Source organism: Pleurodeles waltl, unplaced genomic scaffold (genome assembly GCF_031143425.1).
Source record: "Pleurodeles waltl isolate 20211129_DDA unplaced genomic scaffold, aPleWal1.hap1.20221129 scaffold_84, whole genome shotgun sequence".
Taxonomy (NCBI): domain Eukaryota; kingdom Metazoa; phylum Chordata; class Amphibia; order Caudata; family Salamandridae; genus Pleurodeles; species Pleurodeles waltl.
In genome coordinates this window covers 2,064,462-2,084,967 of record NW_027150398.1, presented here as the reverse complement: position 1 = coordinate 2,084,967, position 20,506 = coordinate 2,064,462, and the positions used below count along the sequence as shown (strand labels likewise).

Here is a 20,506-nt window from a genome sequence, read left to right as displayed (position 1 = left end):
AGAGTCCAAGGGTTCCCCTTAGAGGTAAAATAGTGGTAAAAAGAGATAATACTAATGCTCTATTTTGTGGTAGTGTGGTCGAGCAGTAGGCTTATCCAAGGAGTAGTGTTAAGCATTTGTTGTACATACACATAGACAATAAATGAGGTACACACACTCAGAGACAAATCCAGCCAATAGGTTTTTGTATAGAAAAATATCTTTTCTTAGTTTATTTTAAGAACCACAGGTTCAAATTTAACATGTAATATCTTGTTCGAAAGGTATTGCAGGTAAGTACTTTAGGAACTTCAAATCATAAAAATTGCATGTATACTTTTCCAGTTATTGACAAATAGCTGGTTTTAAAAGTGGACACTTAGTGCAATTTTCACAGTTCCTGGGGGAGGTAAGTTTTTGTTAGTTTTACCAGGTAAGTAGGACACTTACAGGGTTCAGTTCTTGGTCCAAGGTAGCCCACCGTCGGGGGTTCAGAGCAACCCCAAAGTCACCACACCAGCAGCTCAGGGCCGGTCAGGTGCAGAGTTCAAAGTGGTGCCCAAAACACATAGGCTAGAATGGAGAGAAGGGGGTGCCCCGGTTCCGGTCTGCTTGCAGGTAAGTACCCGCGTCTTCGGAGGGCAGACCAGAGGGGTTTTGTAGGGCACCGGGGGGGACACAAGCCCACACAGAAATTTCACCCTCAGCAGCGCGGGGGCGGCCGGGTGCAGTGTAGAAACAAGCGTCGGGTTTTCAATGTTAGTCTATGAGAGATCTCGGGATCTCTTCAGCGCTGCAGGCAGGCAAGGGGGGGATTCCTCGGGGAAACCTCCACTTGGGTGAGGGAGAGGGACTCCTGGGGGTCACTCCTCCAGTGAAAGTCCGGTCCTTCAGGTCCTGGGGGCTGCGGGTGCAGGGTCTCTCCCAGGCGTCGGGACTTTAGGTTCAAAGAGTCGCGGTCAGGGGAAGCCTCGGGATTCCCTCTGCAGGCGGCGCTGTGGGGGCTCAGGGGGGACAGGTTTTGGTACTCACAGTATCAGAATAGTCCTGGGGTCCCTCCTGAGGTGTTGGATCGCCACCAGCCGAGTCGGGGTCGCCGGGTGCAGTGTGGCAAGTCTCACGCTTCTTGCGGGGAGCTTGCAGGGTTCTTTAAAGCTGCTGGAAACAAAGTTGCAGCTTTTCTTGGAGCAGGTCCGCTGTCCTCGGGAGTTTCTTGTCTTTTCGAAGCAGGGGCAGTCCTCAGAGGATGTCGAGGTCGCTGGTCCCTTTGGAAGGCGTCGCTGGAGCAGGATCTTTGGAAGGCAGGAGACAGGCCGGTGAGTTTCTGGAGCCAAGGCAGTTGTCGTCTTCTGGTCTTCCGCTGCAGGGGTTTTCAGCTGGGCCGTCCTTCTTCTTGTAGTTGCAGGAATCTAATTTTCTAGGGTTCAGGGTAGCCCTTAAATACTAAATTTAAGGGCGTGTTTAGGTCTGGGGGGTTAGTAGCCAATGGCTACTAGCCCTGAGGGTGGGTACACCCTCTTTGTGCCTCCTCCCAAGGGGAGGGGGTCACAATCCTAACCCTATTGGGGGAATCCTCCATCTGCAAGATGGAGGATTTCTAAAAGTTAGAGTCACCTCAGCTCAGGACACCTTAGGGGCTGTCCTGACTGGCCAGTGACTCCTCCTTGTTATTCTCATTATTTTCTCCGGCCTTGCCGCCAAAAGTGGGGCCTGGCCGGAGGGGGCGGGCAACTCCACTAGCTGGAGTGTCCTGCTGGGTTGGCACAAAGGAGGTGAGCCTTTGAGGCTCACCGCCAGGTGTGACAATTCCTGCCTGGGAGAGGTGTTAGCATCTCCACCCAGTGCAGGCTTTGTTACTGGCCTCAGAGTGACAAAGGCACTCTCCCCATGGGGCCAGCAACATGTCTCGGTTTGTGGCAGGCTGCTAAAACTAGTCAGCCTACACAGACAGTCGGTTAAGTTTCAGGGGGCACCTCTAAGGTGCCCTCTGGGGTGTATTTTGCAATAAAATGTACACTGGCATCAGTGTGCATTTATTGTGCTGAGAAGTTTGATACCAAACTTCCCAGTTTTCAGTGTAGCCATTATGGTGCTGTGGAGTTCGTGTTTGACAGACTCCCAGACCATATACTCTTATGGCTACCCTGCACTTACAGTGTCTAAGGTTTTGTTTAGACACTGTAGGGGTACCATGCTCATGCACTGGTACCCTCACCTATGGTATAGTGCACCCTGCCTTAGGGCTGTAAGGCCTGCTAGAGGGGTGTCTTACCTATACTGCATAGGCAGTGAGAGGCTGGCATGGCACCCTGAGGGGAGTGCCATGTCGACTTACTCGTTTTGTCCTCACTAGCACACACAAGCTGGCAAGCAGTGTGTCTGTGCTGAGTGAGAGGTCTCCAGGGTGGCATAAGGCATGCTGCAGCCCTTAGAGACCTTCCTTGGCATCAGGGCCCTTGGTACTAGAAGTACCAGTTACAAGGGACTTATCTGGATGCCAGGGTCTGCCAATTGTGGATACAAAAGTACAGGTTTAGGGAAAGAACACTGGTGCTGGGGCCTGGTTAGCAGGCCTCAGCACACTTTCAATTGTAAACATAGCATCAGCAAAGGCAAAAAGTCAGGGGGCAACCATGCCAAGGAGGCATTTCCTTACACACCCCAATCCAGCATCGCTCAACCTAGCAATCTGTCTCCTGAAGTCTTAGGATTTGGCTATCTAAACCTTTCAAATGAGTGTATGGAAGTCCTTAAACAGGCAAGGAAACCGACAACAAGGCATTGTTATGCTAATAAATGCAAAAGGTTTGTTTTCTACTGCCAAGCAAACCAAATCACACCGTTAGATGCCTCCATACAAAACATTGTGAGTTATTTACTACACCTACAAAAAGCAAATCTTGCTTTTTCTTCCATCAAAATTCATCTCACTGCAATCTCTGCTTACCTGCAGATTAAACATACAGTCACTTTTTAGAGTACCAGTTATTAAAGCCTTTATGGAAGGATTAAAAATAGTCATACCTCCAAGAACCCCACCAGTACCTTCGTGGAATCTTAATATTGTACTTACACGACTCATGGGCCCACCTTTCGAACCCATGCATTCTTGCCAAATCCAATTCTTAACTTGGAAGGTAGCAATTCTAATAGCCATCACTTCACTACGAAGAGTTAGCGAAATACAGGTGTTTACTATCGAAGGACCATTTATACAAGTACACAAACATAAAGTGGTTCTCCGCACAAATCCAAAATGTCTGCCAAAAGTCCTTTCACCGTTTCATTTAAACCAAACTGTGGAACTCCCTGTCTTCTTCCCACTGCCAGACTCAGTAGCAGAAAGAGCGCTGCATACATTAGACATAAAAAGAGCACTAATGTATTATATAGACAGAACAAAACCATTTCGGAAAACTAAACAATTGTTCGTTGCATTCCAAAAAGCCCATGCTGGTAACCCTATATCCAAACAAGGTATAGCCAGATGGATAATTAAATGCATACAGACTTGTTACCTAAAAGCTAAAAGAGAACTACTCATTACACCAAAGGTACACTCCACTAGAAAGAAAGGATCAACAATGGCCTTTCTAGATAACATACCATTGACAGATTTGTAAGGCAGCCACTTGGTCCACACCTCATACATTTACCAAACACTACTGTGTAGATGTGTTAGCAACACAACAAGCCACAGTAGGACAGGCTGTACTAAGAACACTATTTCAAATGACTTCAACTCCTACAGGCTGACCACCACTTTGGGGAGGATTACTGCTTTGTAGTCTATGCACAGCATCTGCAGCTACACATGCCATTGAACGGAAAATGTCACTTACCCAGTGTACATCTGTTCGTGGCATGTTCCGCTGCAGATTCACATGCACCCTCTCACCTCCCCGGGAGCCTGTAGCCGGTTAGGTTGCAATTGTATATATGTAAATAAACATTCCTTTAGCACAAACTATGTACATACATATCTATTCCATTGCATGGACATCTTTAGTATCCTCATTCTACCACTCCTACCTCACCCTATGCGGGGAAAACAATCTAAGATGGAGTTGATGCCCATGCGCAATGGAGCCGAAAGGGAGGAGTAACTCGGTCCCGTGACTCGAAAAGACTTCTTAGAAGAAAAACAACTTGTAACACTCCGAGCCCAACACTAGATGGCAGGACCTGGGGGAGTGTTATATTGATATACACACTCACACACCTGCTTTACCATGTTAAACATACACTTAGACTTCACACTTATTCAGCATGCGCCATCCCCTCTGCTCACTTCACGAATGAATCCCTTTCACTTACAGCTGACGCAGATGAAAGACCCTGGTTGTGAGAGGCTGGGCGAACCTATAAGTGGAAAGGGTTCACCACACCGCTCCGAGGGTGCTAGCTAGAAAACCCTGACCCTTTAATACAATCTGCCCTCCAGTACCACAAAACAGCCACTTTCTGAAAGATGGTTGCATTTTGTGTGCCTCCCTCAGGTACATTATTGTCGATCATCCTCTAGAACACAGCCCAGAATTCTTTTTCTAATCCCTCAGCACCAAGAACTTCAGTGCGCCAATCTGAGACAGGAAGCCAGTAGGACTGCAACCACCCCACAACCCACTGAGCAATATTTGAGAGAGATGCATTTCAGTTGACGATCATCCTATGAGGAATCACAGGGATAGGCCGTGAAATGCCAGATCCTCTTTCATTAAGAACATTCTCTCTCAACAACAGTAGGAAATATTGGATATATTTTTGAAGATGTATCTTAAAATCCAAATCCTATCCTAGTGAAAATATGAATTGTAACTGCAATAGAAGTAAACCAAATGTTAGATTTAATGTTGCCCAAAAGCTTGAACAGGAAAAGTCCAAACATATTTGTTGTATAACACCGCTGTATATCTTTATAGCAGTCAGACCTTCATTCTTGTATTCACTAAGCTAATCTTCACACTAAAAGGAAAACCTGATTTGAGCTACAGAGTGGGTTCTGGACTGCAGACCTGTGTGAACAGTAAGGCTTTATGTTCTAATGGCCTACTATTGCTGTGCACAGCGCACCAATACCTTTGGGCTATGTTAGCACTTTATAAAGCTCTTTGAATACATACAGTGTTCACAAGTCTGACATTCTTTTCTTGTGCTGGCAGCTGGGCTGTTGAGCAGAGCAAGGGAAGGCTGAATGCCTTCAGTCCTGCGGGGCCTCTTGTGTTTGTTGTCGCATGGCACACACCTCCCTTCTAATGACACTCTGCGTCCAGCGTTTATAACATTATTTAGGTGGTGTTGAACCTTTTTAGAATAAACGATTAGTAGAAAGGAGGCTGATGTGCTTATTTTTATTTTCCTTGTGAAAGACTGTTCTGTCAACAGTAAACTAGACCCCTCATTATCAGCTTTCCACGAATCTTTCTTCAGCTGTTTTTTAATGAATACTCTGAATATATACAAGCACACTTATTATCGCTTTGCACAGAAACATGGCCTATAATAAATGTAAATTATATTTTAAACAAGCACATTCACTTCTAAATGATTAACATTTATAACCTAAACGGGGGGCTTCGAGGAAGAGATACAATAACCGAATAATCATAGGACCTCAACCTCTGAACCTTGCTGAGGAGTCTCAAAGCATTTAACAGGGAGGCCTAGTAGTGAACATGCGTGGCTGTAATGCTCACTTGGGGATACTCACAACCCTACGCCAACTGTACATTGACTTGTCATGGAATCCGCATAGGGAAGGATGAGTGCTTTCCAGAGCCCTACACAGCCACGCACTTGCTCTCTCCATTTCAAAAGCAGGTGCAGCCAGATTTGCTCTTTTAAGTGGTATGCTTACATTTGTACTCTCTTCACTTAAGTTACATTTGAAAGGCACCAGATGATTCTGTTCATCACTTCACTATGCCCACTGCACCCCACCATTAGGTACCCCACTGCATTAGATACACTCTTCCCTAAACCCTGAGCCCTGTTCTGCCTCTGCTCAGCTTCCAGCAGCCCTGTGGATCCATAAATGCATTTAAGATCCCCTTTGAGTCCCTAGAAAAGCACTTTAATTGGCCTGGCTCCACCATGGTAGAGATCTATGCTCTACTTATAACTTGTCTCATTCTTTGAACCGTTCCAAGGTTGTTTGTGCCTAGCTGTGCTTTCTGAACGTGGGGCTGCAGTTGTCAGTTAGTGTAGCACCACTTCCATACCTCTTGTTTTGGACTGTGCTATGGTTTTTCCTAGCACCACTCCCTTTGGGTCACTTTATCCCCAGCACTTTTTCGTCTCCGCTGAGTTACCAGCCCTGCTAGTGGGTGGGTGTGAACCTTCATGGTGATTGTTGAATACTGAGACTGCCATTGATCGCTAAAGTGGGAGAGGGTTGAGTAGCGCCAAGAGGCAGCCTCCCTGCAATTAATTGATTTAAATACCACCTACAAGAAAGTACCAGTTGGGGCCGTCTGTTGCCATTTGCAGGAATTGTATTTTCACCATTTGTGACCCTCATGCAGACTTATTTGCCTGCCATACAGCCCCCAGGCCCTTGTTTTATACGTACGCTCAGATAACGTCATTTCTTGCCTCCTAGGTTTTACATTACCGACAGGCATAGGATGGACGAGAGAATAAATTTACCCTGTATTTCCCCGAATGTCTTGTTAGGACACCCTGCTGAATTCATGCTGGGTTATCCTAGGTGCTGGCTCTATCAACACAGGCTGAGCAGTCGCCATAGGTTATTAGTGTATGATTGTTATTTTTTAGAGGTAAAAAAACAGCGCCTCTAGAACACCTCAAGCTCATCAGTGACTACGTCCAGGCCACCGTCACAGCATTTGCATCTGAAACCTTGGCTTCTCTGCGCTTTGTCCTTTCCATTCCAGCTCTGTGCGCTTGTTACTCCTGGTGCCGTATAGATCTTGTAGGAGAAGTGCTCCAGTGCGCGCTGTTGGCTCCGAGTGTCTGCTCTTTTTCACCCTCTCCGGCTGCTAGTCCAGGGACTTCTTGCACTGGTTCATAGGTATGAGTGGAACTGAGCTTCTCAAGTTTTTTTTTTTTTAATTTAATTTTTTATTTTTTCTTAAAGATCTTTATATTGCAAATAAAGCGAACAATGACAGTAAGCATTACACATTGCAGCCTAAAGTCACAATCACTCAAAATCAGTTTCCCGTCAGTCTCCAGAAGCCCATGATCCGCCACCCCAATACCTCAAGCCCCCCACCTACCCATCAGTAATTCAGACGGCAGCATTGAAGTTCAGACGCTCCTGACACAAAGCATCATGTCCGGTTCTTCCAGAAGTTCTCAAGTTTTATGTTTGCCATTTGTATAGTTTGATGCACCAGGTAGCTGCGCAGCTTTGTGTGTGTTGTTGCATCTAGTCAAAGGCCACTAGTTTATTTGTGGAAGGTCCCTGTCCCTGAGCAGGAGAAGTCTGGGTCTATCCACCCAGCAGGTTGTTTAAGGGTGTGGGTGATGGGACTAAGTGCCAGATGAGGCTGGCCTGGACCTGCAAATAACCTGGTGTACTTGTTGCCTTGCAGGCAGTTTGAGAGGACCCAGCCAATCACGGGGATAATTATTGATCACTTTGTGGAGCGGCCTTTTCCCAGCACCGTGCCCATGCATCCCTGCAACTACAGGTGAGGAAAGGCGAGAGGAACAGCCCCCTCCTCCCTTCTCGTATACCCATGTAATTACAGGTGAGGAAAGACAAAGAATTGCACCACCCAAGCATCTTCAGCTTGCATCTACAAGTGAGGGAGGGTAGCATAGCAGCACACAACGCCCCATCCACCTAAGTAGGCACCTCCAAACTATAGTTGAAGAGATCTAGTATAACATCATCCACTTCATTCAAACATCCATTGTGTGCTGTCCTGAAATTGCACATGAGAAGGAACATGATAAGAGGCCTCCATGACTACTTTTCATTAGTGTACCCCAGGAGCGATAGTCCTGTGGAGATCTAGACACACTCCTGGGAATATTTTGCACATTCCTCAAGCCATCTTCCCACTTCCTCAATGTCTCCAACTACAAGTTAGGAAAGAGCAGGGAATTGCCCTTCCATCTCCTACCCTCCTAAAGCCCCTGTCCCACAGATTACATATTTTCAGGCCCCTTACCCTTACACTTCCTGCCCAAGTATCCCTGTAACAACAAGGAGAGGTTTGCGCAAGAGCTTATAGACATATCCCTGCATGACGCATTTCCTGTCACGTGATGAACCAGACCGTGGTAATCCACAATCTTTCATACATACTTCATTGAAGAGAGCTAGTGGGAACAGCCACACACTGTTCCTGTCTTTTTACTTTCTTGATTTCATGGTAGAATGGTTGACAGCTTTGCATATTTCACTGTCGTTACTCCCAACATGTAGCCTTGCAGCCATTTCATTAAACCTTGCCATGTCTACTTCAGGAAACTCTCCTCCCAACATAGAATCTCACCCAGTCCTCTGGGATACTGTCCTGTCTTAGTAGACCCACTTAGAATGCACTCTGGTACTGTGAGGAAGTGGGGGGATTATACTTTAAATCAATAAGCTTGATATTTTGAACACAGATTTCTGTTTCTACTTTCATTAGTCTGAAATTTTGTCTCAAACGTTTGTGCTTGCACTGCATTCGTTTAGACTCCCTTCCAAACTTCGACATGCTGGTGCGAATATTGCTTACTCCACTGTGTGGTGTGTGTGCACAAGAGATAATCTACACAAAAAACACGCACATAGGTGAAAAATCATGTGCCATGTTCTTCACAGGTTACCTGCTGCTTTGCAGTCTGTTGCTTTGCAAGGATAGCAACTTGATTTTTCTGGGCGAGACTTCTAATCACAGATTCCTCACCTTAGAATATTCCACAGGCATCAGATTGTATCAGTAAAATCTTGAGCAGTAGCGCTATGCACCAGTATGTGCCTTCTGCAGCTCAACATCCATGTCATCTGTGTTGGAAGTGACGTGCATGGTGCCTATATCGGTGCCTCCCCAGCGTGCCGACATCAGTTCTGTTCTTCCTTCCCTAACAGCGTGGATCCGGAGAACTACCTCAGTCGCTTTTTGACCACTTTTTCAACCTTTTGTTGACTCCTTTTGTTCTATGGCTATGTCCCCCAAACAAGCCTATGGGTTTCACACTTCATGGTGAATGGCACAGACACATCTTTTTCTGATCCCCGCTTCGCTTATCTTTGCTGCCTGAGCCGACTATAAGTCGATGCACCTGAAGGCGATCCGGGAGCGAGCAATGACCCCTAGTGACAAAGGAAGTACTGCAACTTTCTCGGTCCTAAGGGAGATTTGGGCCCGCTCATGGAGTTGGTCTCATGATTGGTTGTCTTCCAAATCGAAGTTGTCATCATTGAAGTTAAGTCCAGGAAGACCAAACACAAGTCAAAGCATTCTTCAACTTCCCCTCCTCTTTATCGTGTGCTTCTATGCCCCGCTCCCGGACTCCCCCTGTGGAGCTAGAGGCTGGGTCTGCACCGCACCTCCCTCAATTCCCTGGAGCTGGAGTGACCCCGTCCAACTTACGGAGTTCTATCAGGCCATGCACTCCCATCTTTAGGTCACCTACTCCCTCTGTGTGCCCAGGGGCCCCATGGAGCCACGAGAGGTGCTCCAGCTTGGATACTGCCAGCTAGCCCGCTTCCAATGCTAGCTGGGGCCCTCTGGGTCCACCCCCGGATCCAGACTGAGTCGGGTACCGAGACCTACACCGGAGTTATCCTCCTGATGCCACATCTGACTTTGCTGACATCCCCATGATGCAGAGCCCACCCTCCTGTCTAACTGCGAGAGACAGCACTGCCTGTGCGTCATTCAGTGTCGACTCTAGCGCTGACCTGACCAGGTCAACCATCCTGTTCGTACATAGTGCCCATGTCCCTTGGCAGACTCAGAACGGACTTGGATTTTGGGGATGGCTATGAAAATGGCTACTAGTTCCATGACTCGTGATGAACTGACCCTCTCCTACCATGAGGACAAGTGGTATGAGCAGCTGGAAGAAGCCAGTGGACTGGACACGTCTCCAGATTCTGGCCTGGTCTCACCTCCGGGACCTACTACAGAAGAAAACACATCCTCCGCCATGGGGGTGAGGAAGGCAGCAGAGCTCCTCGACCTGCAGCTCCTTCCATTCAAGACCAATATTGTGAGAGAGGTGCTTCAAAGGGGGCTATCCTCTGTGGAGCACCTGCTTCCCTTCAATGAAGCCGTCCTGAATATCCTCTGGAGGCTTTGCCAAGCCCTGCACAGGTATTCTAGTGAACAGGATGATTGCTCTTGGAGACCTGGCTTTCCTCACTCAGCACCCAACCCCGAAAGCCTGGTGGTGCAGACCTCGGCTGCCACTCACAACCCCCTTTGCGTTCCCTACTACCTCTCTGGACAGGGAATCCAATAGACTCTAAACCTTCGGGTAGGGAATTTTCTCTTTCACCAGCCTAGTATTGCGGTCGGTGAACACAAATGCCTCTTGGGATGGTAGGCCCAAACCTCAAGGGACACAGTTGTACAGGTGCTGCCGATGGTCTAGGAGGAGGTCTGTACCGTACTTAAATCAGGCCATTCTTGATGGCTGGGATGCAGTAAAGTTCACCATCTGGTGTAGATTGGATACCACCGACTCCCTGGGCATGGCCGTTGCTGCCACATTGGCACTTCGCCACCACGCCTGGCTGAGATCAACTGGCATCTCGGGGGATGTCCAGTCATCTTTGATGGTCATGCCCTTTAATATCTATCACCTGTTCGGCAATAAGGTCCATACAGCTCTCGAGCTCTTTAAGGATAGTTGAGTCACGACCAGGTCATTGGGATCCTCCCTGGCACCACACCACGCACACTCCTCGTTTCTTGCCTTCCATGGCTATGGTTGGGGCTCTCCGCTGTGTCTGCAATACCAGCCATACCCCCAAAGTGATCAGGTTTCCCAGCCTTGTCGTGCCCGTGGACATGGCTCCCACAGAGGATGTGGAACTCAGCCAGCGTGCAGTCCAATTCCCCACTCCTCCAGCTGCTGCAGCCTCCTGCCCACATGGCAAGCGATAACATCGGACAAGTGGGTGCTTCAAATTGCCAAAAGGAATTACTCCCTTCCATTTCTGGAAACCCCACAACTCTGCCACCTGTTTCAGATCGTCTGATGGAGGGCCACCTCTGCTTGCTATGTCAGGAGGTGCAGGCTCTTTTGGACAAAGTAGCCATCAAGATGGTATCTGCATCAGAAGTAGGTTGTTGTTGCTATTCCAGCTACTTTTTGGTGCCACAAAAGAATTGCAGGCCTCCATCCTATCCTAGCTCTTTGCTCTATCAATGCCTTCCTAGAAAAGGAGAGATTCAGAATGTAGACACATTCTGTTTTGAATGGGACTCCTGTACGGTTTTCCAACAATACCACTCCTGCCCCGAGTTCTCAAGAAGATCAGAACCAACTGGTTCCAACTCATCCATGGCCCCAGATGGGGCATGGAGAGTATGATATCCAGGACTCTAGGGCATGAGCATTTGTCCTCTGGTTACGATGCCCCTTTGGGAGAATCTCCTGTCGCAGCAACAGGGCAGGGTCATGCATCCGAACCTGCACACTGTGCACCTTCACTCTTGGGGAATGAGCAGTGACAGTTCAGTGTCTTCACTCTTCCTTCTGAAATCTGCAGTGTTATTCTGGCAGCAAGGCATCCCACAATATATAATGTATATGCCTGCCATTCAGACAAGTTTGTGGCTTGGTGCCTTTCTGTCAGAAGTGCTGCCGTCTGTGTTGTCTTTAGCCCGACAGGGCCTTGCCGTGGGCACTGTCTGCCATTCCTGCTTTTTTTATATTGTCGGATTTGCCCTTTCTCTTTAACTCCAATGTTGTGACACTTCTTTTAAGGGCTTACAGCATTGTTCCCACCTACCTCTTCTGTTGTGCCCAAGGGGAACCTTAATTTGGTCTCAACATTTCTTCTGTGTTCTCCCTTCTAACCCATGCCCAGCTGCCCTTTGAGGTTCTGACACTAACGACAGACTTCTTAGTGGCCATTATATCAGCAAGGAGAGTGGGTGAGCTTCAAGCTCTTTCTGTTAACCCCCCTATACACCAGCTTCTATCCAGACAAACTGGTTCTGCAGACTTCTATCCCCTTTCTGCCGAAGGTGGCGACCCCCACTCCCCAATCCTTGTCAGCCAAAACATTATGCTGCAGACATTTTGTGCTTCACTGCATCCATTCAAGGAAGATGAGATAGAGAATCAATCTTTTGGGCCCAAAAAGAGCCTTCTCATTTTACATTGCTCACACCAAAGAATATTGGGTGTGTGATCAGCTGTTAATTGGATTCGCTGGAGCAAAACAAGCAAGGCAGTGCAAAAATAGACCATCTCTCGATGGATTGCACTCTGCATTAAATGTGCTATGCGCTGGCTAAGAAGCAACTTCCAGTCAGCTTGACAACTCATTCCACCAGAGCCAAGACCCCTACTACTGGACATGTCAAGCTGCTACATGAAGTCATGCCACACATTCACGAAACACTACTGCTTGGACAGTCCGGTCCTTCAAGGCGGACATTTTGCCCATTTGGTTCTCCAGAATCATGTGCTTTTAAGCCAGTTTTCTGACCCCTCTCCGGGGAGATATTGCTTTGATACTTATTCTAAGGTGAGGAATCTGCTGTTAGATATCGCTGAGAAACACAAGTTACTTACCTTCGGTAACTCTTTTTGTGGTGAAGACTCTTACTAACTGCAGATTCGTCACCGACGGTCCCATCTTACCCGTTCTGTGACCTGGGTTTTTCACCTAAAAGATCCCATTAGATTTAGCACATTGGTCACAAACCATTCAGAAGTTATGTGAAAATAGTCACAAAGGAAACCGATGTTGCACAGAGGTGCTGTTCAAGGTTTTCCAGATCCAGTCTGGGGCCGGGGTATATTCTAAGGTGAGAAATCTGCAGTTAGATACAGACTCTTTCCGGAAAAAAAGCATTACTGAAGGTAAGTAACATGGAGGTCCCTTGTGCTTTAGCACAGGCATGTATAGGGTCATGCTTCTGAGTAGCTTTACTGCTGCCAAGGATACTACTTGTGTTTATTTCCTGCCATTCTCTTTCTGAGATGATCAGGTGCTTTTGAAAGTTAACAAAAAAATTTGTTAAAGCTATAGCCAATACGACAAAAGGCATATGTATTTACATGTCTTTCCTGCATACTTAGTCTGCATACTCCCATGCTTGATTTTTTTTCCTCTCAAGGCGCTAGACTGGTTCCAGAACTATTCAAAGCAGTTACTCCCGCATGTTGATAGGTGGTGCCATTGGCTGTTAAATGTAATGAAATGGAACTGTATAAAGTTGCTACCCCTGTGACTTAACATCAGGATCTGGGGCTCCCATCCTAGCTTTTTGTCTGTTTGGAAGATAACTTGTTTTGCAGACAGTTTGCTAGGGACAATGTCTACCCGAAACAACCCCTTGGTGGTGACTGACCACATTGGGCCTCTTTCTACGCTTTTACCGGAGCTGCCCTAAACTTCCATCGGCAGCACCAGACTCTGTCCTGACGACTTAGGCACCGGCCATTTGCACTTTCCGGTGACTTGCAGGAAACCCATATGGATTTACCGTTTGACGGTTCAAGGCTTGTTATTGAAAAGCTGACTGCACTGCAGTTCTTTAACGAAAAGTATACTACTGCTTTTCCTTCAAGTTTATTCTCTCTGGACTGTCAGTTCCATCAGCAGTACCGGAAATTCAGAGAATACTCCTGAGCCTCACCTTCTTCAGCGGCAACCCTTGCAACAGCCACCACAGCCCTTTTGTGGCTTAACAGAGCAGCGGCGTTGGGCAGCACTGTGGACAGCAGGCCTTTTCCCCTGCTGCCGCCAGCACACCTTGATTCCGTTTCCATGGTCACAGTGGCCTGCTAGGATCAGTATTGTTTCCTTCCCAGCTGTCGTGTCATAACATCAGACTGGTGGGTGATGCAGATGGTTCTGTGCTTTCCTTCACACCCGCCCCCCTCATGTTCTGCTGCATCTTGTTTGGACTTCAGCAGATCATACCTCCATTCTGCATCAGGAAGTTCAGTTTCTGCTTGCAAACGTGGCCCTGGAGAGGGTCCTGGAGGTGGAGAAAGGCAGGGTGTGTTACTCCTGCTATATTTTGATTCCCAAAGAGGACAGAGGGATCAGGTTAATTTTAGACCTTTGACTTCTGAACACCTTTCAGAATAACAATTTCAAGATGTTGACCCTGACCCAGGTTCTTTCCATCCTCGATTCAGGAAAATGGATGGTGGCCTTTGACTTGCAAGACCTGTACCTTCTTGTACCCTTCATGCATTCGCACCTAAGCTTCCTTCAGATTCTGGTGGGGTCTGAACACTTGTAGTTCACTAATTTGTTATTCGGCCTTACCTCCGCCCTTAAGTTGTTTGCTAATATGATGGCAATGGTTCCAGCCCATTTTTGCAGGTTGGAATACATGTGTTGCTATATATCAATGGCTGGCTGCTGAAGGCACGCTATTGCACAATAGCAGACCACCTGCAGACAGCGGTCACCCTTATGAAAACTACGCTTTTCCATTAAAAAGAAATCTGAAGTCCTAGCTGCAGCCTACATAGGGCAGGGCACCCCTTTCACAAGGGCCTTCCTGGATATGATGGCATGCAAAACCTTACCAACCCCTCCAAGTGAGTCCCAGATATTCAGGTTATGAACCCAATGTGTAGGGCTTACTCCTGGGTTCCAGAACTGATGCTTCTGAGGGTTGTTGGAGCTTTGAGTCATTCAGTAGACGGCATCTGGTGGACCACAAATTGCGCCTTCACCCTCATGTTACTGAAGGCTTCTTCGCCCGGTGAGGCGTACCCTGGCTAGGTATTTTTTGCTACAGCCAAGACTGCACGGTAGCATGATTACTGTGCATGGGAGTTTCTGCCAAGAGGCTTCCTAAGAGAGACATGCCACCTGCAGTGGGAGTCTGGTCTCCTGCATGCATTTCTGCCATGAATTCTGAAGGTCAGAATAGACAGGAGTTAGATCATTCTTGTAGCCCTGGATTGTGCCATAAGAATCTGTTAAAAAGGTGTCCTAGCAATCTGCTGTCTTTTACTCCTGCCTATTTGGGAGGACTCTTATCTCAGCAACTGAGCTGGTTTGATCTGTTTGCGGAATTCGTGTATCTCACCGTTGTGCCTGGGCGCCCATCTATCAAATCTTTAATCTGGTCACAGAGTGAAGTTCATAGCCTGATCTAGAGACCATCAAGGTGACCTTCCCCAGGCAAAATCTGTAGATGTTTTGATGTTTGTTTTGCATCTGGCCAAGCATTGCTTTGCAGTGAGCACCCTTAAAGGTTTACTAAGTTTGCGTGACCAAGCTTCATTATTGAAGTCCCTTGTTGTGTTAGGTTTGTTTTAAAGGTGCTCAAATATAGGTTCCCTCCAGTGCTCTTTAGTATGTCCCAGTCCTCAAGATTGTTCACCATTAAAACCGTATTCCTCATTGCAGTTACTTCTGTGCATCCTGTAAATGAGCTGCAGGTGCTGTCAGTGTAACCTCATATAGGAAAGTGCCCTCTTTCTTGGCATCGTTACCCCCATTTTCTGCCTGTTGTCAGTGTGTTTGATTGTGTTCACTGGGATCCTGCTAACCAGGACCCCAGTGATTATGCTCTCTCCCTTTAAACTTGGTTACTTAAACCCCATACACCCCACATTTGGCATACTGGTGCCCCCATGTAAGTCCCTAGTATATGGTACCCAAGGCATTGGGTTACCAGGGGATCCCCAAGGGCTGCAGGATGTATTATGCCACTGCAATGAGGAATATGGTTTTAATAGTGAACAATCTTAGTGAGCATTCACCTTCTCACTACAGGTCACCTCACCAGGTCACTGTAAGTCACCCCTATGGTAGGCCCTCGTAGCCCAGAGAGTAGGGTGGAGGTACCTGTGTGTGTGTGTGTGTGTGAGGGCACCCCTGCACTAGCAGAGGTGCCCCCACAAACTCAGTTCCAGTTTCCTGGCCGAATCTGAGGACCCCACCCAAGAGAGAGACCCTAAATAGCCCTGAAAGGGGGATTGGTCACCTAGCCAACGGGCTCCTGCCCCCACCGGACACTCCTGTGACTTCTGGACTTGGTCCCTTCTTCCACAGGTCTTCCCCTTCAGGAATCCAGTGCTGGTTTCTTGCAGTCATGTCTGGGTGTTGCATTATCTTCTTTTTCGTCCTTTTGGGTGGTTTGTGGAAAATTCAGTAACTTACTCCTTTCTTCCTGGTCTTTGGGGCGGGGGAGGTATTGTGGTACTTACCTTTGGGGTTTCTTAGTTCCCCCAGCTCCCCTCTATACATTCCACTTACCTAGGTGGGGGGACTGCATTATCATTTTATTTTTGGTTTAGTATATGGTTTGGGCTACCCTTGGGGTCACTATTGTCTATTGCTATTTGCACTGTTTTCTATCACTTTTTATGCCTATTTCTGATTACTAGTGTACATATCTAGTGTGTTACTTACCTCCTATTGAAGGGGTCCCTCTCTAGTACTTTTTGGTATTTGTCACTAAAATAAAGTACCTTTATATTTGTAACACTGAGTGTTTACTTTCATGTGTGTTAGTGATGTGTGACAACAGTGGTATTGCATGTCTCCTGGATAAGCCTTGGCTGCTCATCCACAGCTACCTCTAGAGAGCCTGGCTTCTAGGCACTGCCTACACCTCACTAACAGGGTGTACCAGGACCTGGTATGAGGTGTAAGTACCATAGGTACCCACCACACACTAGGCCAGCTTCCTACACCTCTATATTCCATCTTCATACTGGACAAATTGGTGCAGCGTTCTTGCACCTCCTTTCTGCCAAAAGTGGGTGATATTGCCCGTCAACATTGGACAGTCCAACACTCTGTCTGCCTTCTGTGTAGGAAAAACTTCAAAGGCTTGACCCTAGAAGAGTTCTCCACTTCTAAACTAAGCACTCTAAGGCTCTCAGAGGAGATATTGGCTTTGCTGGTACATAAAAGGACAGGGTGGTCCAAAATTGAACTTTGTGTTGGTGATTGTCTTGTGTATTAAAACCTACTACAACTGGCTAAAAAGGACGCCCAAATGGCCTTCAGGCTCATTCTACTAGAGCCAAGGTCACAACTACGACTTTGTTGAGAAGTGTTGCTATATAGAACATCTGCCAGGCTGCGATATGGGTATCTGTTCACACCTTCACCAGGCATTACTGGCTTGACAGCCAAGTCCGCAAGGAGGGCCATTTGGTTCAGTCAGTCCTGCAACACTTACTTGTGCAAGTTCACTCCTCTGGTCTTGCACCTTTTAAGAGGCATTGCATTGACATCTGTTGAAAAGGTGAGTAGTCTCGGGCTAGAAGTATCCATCAGAAATTCCTCATCTGTTTTCCTCATAGCTGCTCTGTTGAGTGGAATTTTAGGGTTCTAAAAAGCTTTTTTAGGGTTCTAAAAAGTTAGTCTGTCTGTCTGCACTCACTCCTGAACACGCTTAAGAGTTTGGTTCAATGTCATCACGTCCTGGGATGGTGCGATGTTGCGATGTTGCTGAGGAGCTAGTGGCACCACCAATCGGCTCATGACAGCAACTGCTTTGAACATTTCTGGATCCAGTCCGACGCCTCGATGGACTAGGGGATAGGGATGGAATTTAATAGGTGAGAAATCTGTGGTTAGAGTCATCTAGAAAGATGAGGTAAGTAACTTGTTCTGGTAACCACACAGACTATTGCTGTGGCACCATGTTTTTTGTTTTTAGAGTTGTACAGTTGAATGTGTGGTTATTCATTATTTTTTTTATAAGCAATGTTTTTGGACCATTCACTCCAAGTGCTTTTACTCTGCAGCTGTTCTCAATTTTGACTTATTTGGACCCCTGTTGAATCACTGCTGGGAGCTAAGGACCCCTGGACTGTGCAGTTTCTAGTACTGAACTTCAAAACAAGTTTACATAATCGAAATATACATGATAACATTGTTATTTAATTCACAAACAAAAATATTTTGAAAAGTTAAAATTTAAAATGGGAAGATTTGCGCTTTTCAAAATCTTGTTTAATTTCTAAAAGATGAAATGATGTGCTAGGCTTGCTTGTCACTTCTCTTTCCTGCCCGTACAGTATGGTCGTTTTGTTGGAGCTCATCAGTGCTTCAATTACAACCATGAAATGTCCATTCCAGGCTCTTTGTTGTACCTTTGCTGCTCCCACACATCAAGCTAAGCATACACCCCCTTAACGTTTAGCACCAAATTCAAATTACTACACATATACATGTTGTTTTAAAACTTTCAGTTTTGCCTTTTTAAGTACACCTACCTTATTGATCTTATAATAATATTTAATTCTCTGAACAGTTGTGGCCCCCCAAAGAGGCATCTAGGACCCCTAGGGGTCAGTGGACCCCAGGCTAAAAACCACTGATCTAAGAGTTTGTGTTCTGGAGAGTTCGCTCTTGATCTGGGTCAGTCATTCTCTGTTCCCCCAGGAGATCAGTGCCTTTTTTGGAGGAGATATTAAGAATTATTGAAATTGCCACGAAACCACCTCTTAGCTAATCTATCTGGATTTGAGGAAGTGGTTAAATCCTAGTATAGAAACTTAACCTAAATGTAGCTTCCACCAATTACAAGGACTGGATCAACACAGCAAAAACAAACCTAGGGCCCCCTGGTTCTCTGCAGATCTCAAACCTTTTAAATAAAAATAAATAGAAATGCAGACGTCAAGCATGTGTGTGGAGGAAAAGCTACTGTGAGGCAGAGAGAACCAAATACATACAAAACATCCCAGGATACAACAGTTTAATTATAGTTCATTTTAACTGTGAAATATTTAGATTTATTAATCTGGCTAAACACTCAGCTAAGGAACTATATAAAGCAATGACATTTCTTCCCAGTCCTAATACCCCCAAACACTTTGGTACCCCATTAAACTATGTGTAATAAAATAACATCTTTCCAAGAAAAGGTAAAGGAAATATACTGCAAATGTAATCCCAGCCAGAACACAAAAACCATGGGCAATAGTTTGGATGGCTCACAGATTTTACATTCTACCCTTCACGAGTTCCCTCTGCTTAATGAGGAGAAAATATTGATGCCACTAAATCAGGTTCTCCTTCAGATCCCGGTCTGCTAAATATTCTGCAGGTAGTAACTCGTACAGTCTCGGCTCATCTTACTAAACTTTTAAATGCGATCATAAAAGCTGTGATCTTCCGGACTGGTTGGTAGAAAGCTTCCATTCTTCCCTTAATGAAAAAACCCTCACTTGATCCCAATGAGGTCAAAAACTACAGACCCATTTCCCGGTTTCCCTTTACAGTGAAGATCCTGGAAAATCATGTCAACTCTGAACTCTCATCCTTTTTGGACAATAAGATTTTAGATAATGCGCCGTGGGGTTGAGTCGGTGCTAGTCGCAGCACGTAAAGAGATCAGATTGATTATGGACAGCGGAGGAAAGTGGCAGCAATTCTGCTGGATCTGTCGGCCGCATTCAATACCGTTTCCACTCTGTGCTTATTGAATGACTTGAAAGCGTGGTGTTGGAGGAACGTCTCTTCAACTTTTTATATCATTTATCTCAAATAGAGAATTGTAACTTTTGGAGATTTTACATCCGTATCCTTCACTTTACCATGTGCTGTCTCTGGGGGATCCTCCTTGACCCTGGCTCTTTTTAATATACAAGTGGTACAACTGGCCAAATTGATCAGATCCTTTGGATTTTCTACTGTTTCTTATGCAGCTGATACACAAATTGTAGTCTCAATCTCAGGCGATCCCACGCAGGTTTCCAAATGTTTTAGCAAGTGTATGTGTGAGATAGTAGGCTGGACGGGAAACAATTGTCTCAAACTAAACTCTGAGAAGACAGATGTCCTCCTTTTTGGAAAGGTAACAACTTTTTGGAATCCTACATGGTGGCCACAAAAGCTTGGCCCTCTTCCCCTTCCAGCCACTAAAATCTGAAATCTGGGGATGATTTTTGACACAGATCTCACATTCTCAAAACAGATCAATAAAATTACATTGACCTACCTTTACCTCTTGAACACTGAAAAAGATCCCTCCGTTCATCCCATTTGATTTACAAAAAAGAGTAATCACAGCATTAGTGCTCTCCAGGTCCAGGATGGACTACTGTAAAGCCCTTTATGTGGGCATACAACAAAAGCAGATGAATAAACTGTAAATACTTCAAAATGCAGCTATTCGCCTTCTCATGAAGATCCCAAGGTCTCCCAAACTATTGAGGCACTATGCTGGTTTCCAGTCAGAAAAAGAGTTGCTATTAAGGTGCTCTGCTTGGTACACAAAGGCCTTTACGATTCTGGCTCATTCTGTTTGAGAAAGAAATTCCGCTGGGATATCCGCAGAAGACCCCTTCGTTCTACTTCCACTAAATCAATGGTAATGACTCAAATCAGGAAAGCAGAAATTCTTTCTTTTGTCACCATTAAACTGTGGAATAAGTTGCC

At 46.2% G+C, this 20,506-nt stretch overlaps 1 protein-coding gene across 8 annotated transcripts in view; it reads left to right on the top strand.

Moving 5' to 3' along the window:
• The window catches only part of LOC138281254 (autophagy-related protein 13-like), a 363,183-nt gene that overhangs the window by 178,552 nt on the left and 164,125 nt on the right, over nucleotides 1–20,506 (top strand). For 4 of the 8 annotated variants that reach the window (XM_069219574.1, XM_069219575.1, XM_069219577.1 and 1 more), the window contains exon 9: nucleotides 7,539–7,637. The exons of the other annotated variants lie outside the window; for them this stretch is intronic. In XM_069219574.1, the coding sequence (XP_069075675.1) occupies nucleotides 7,539–7,637 (99 nt within the window). The remainder of the gene's footprint in view (nucleotides 1–7,538; nucleotides 7,638–20,506) is intronic. 8 annotated transcript variants of the gene reach the window in all.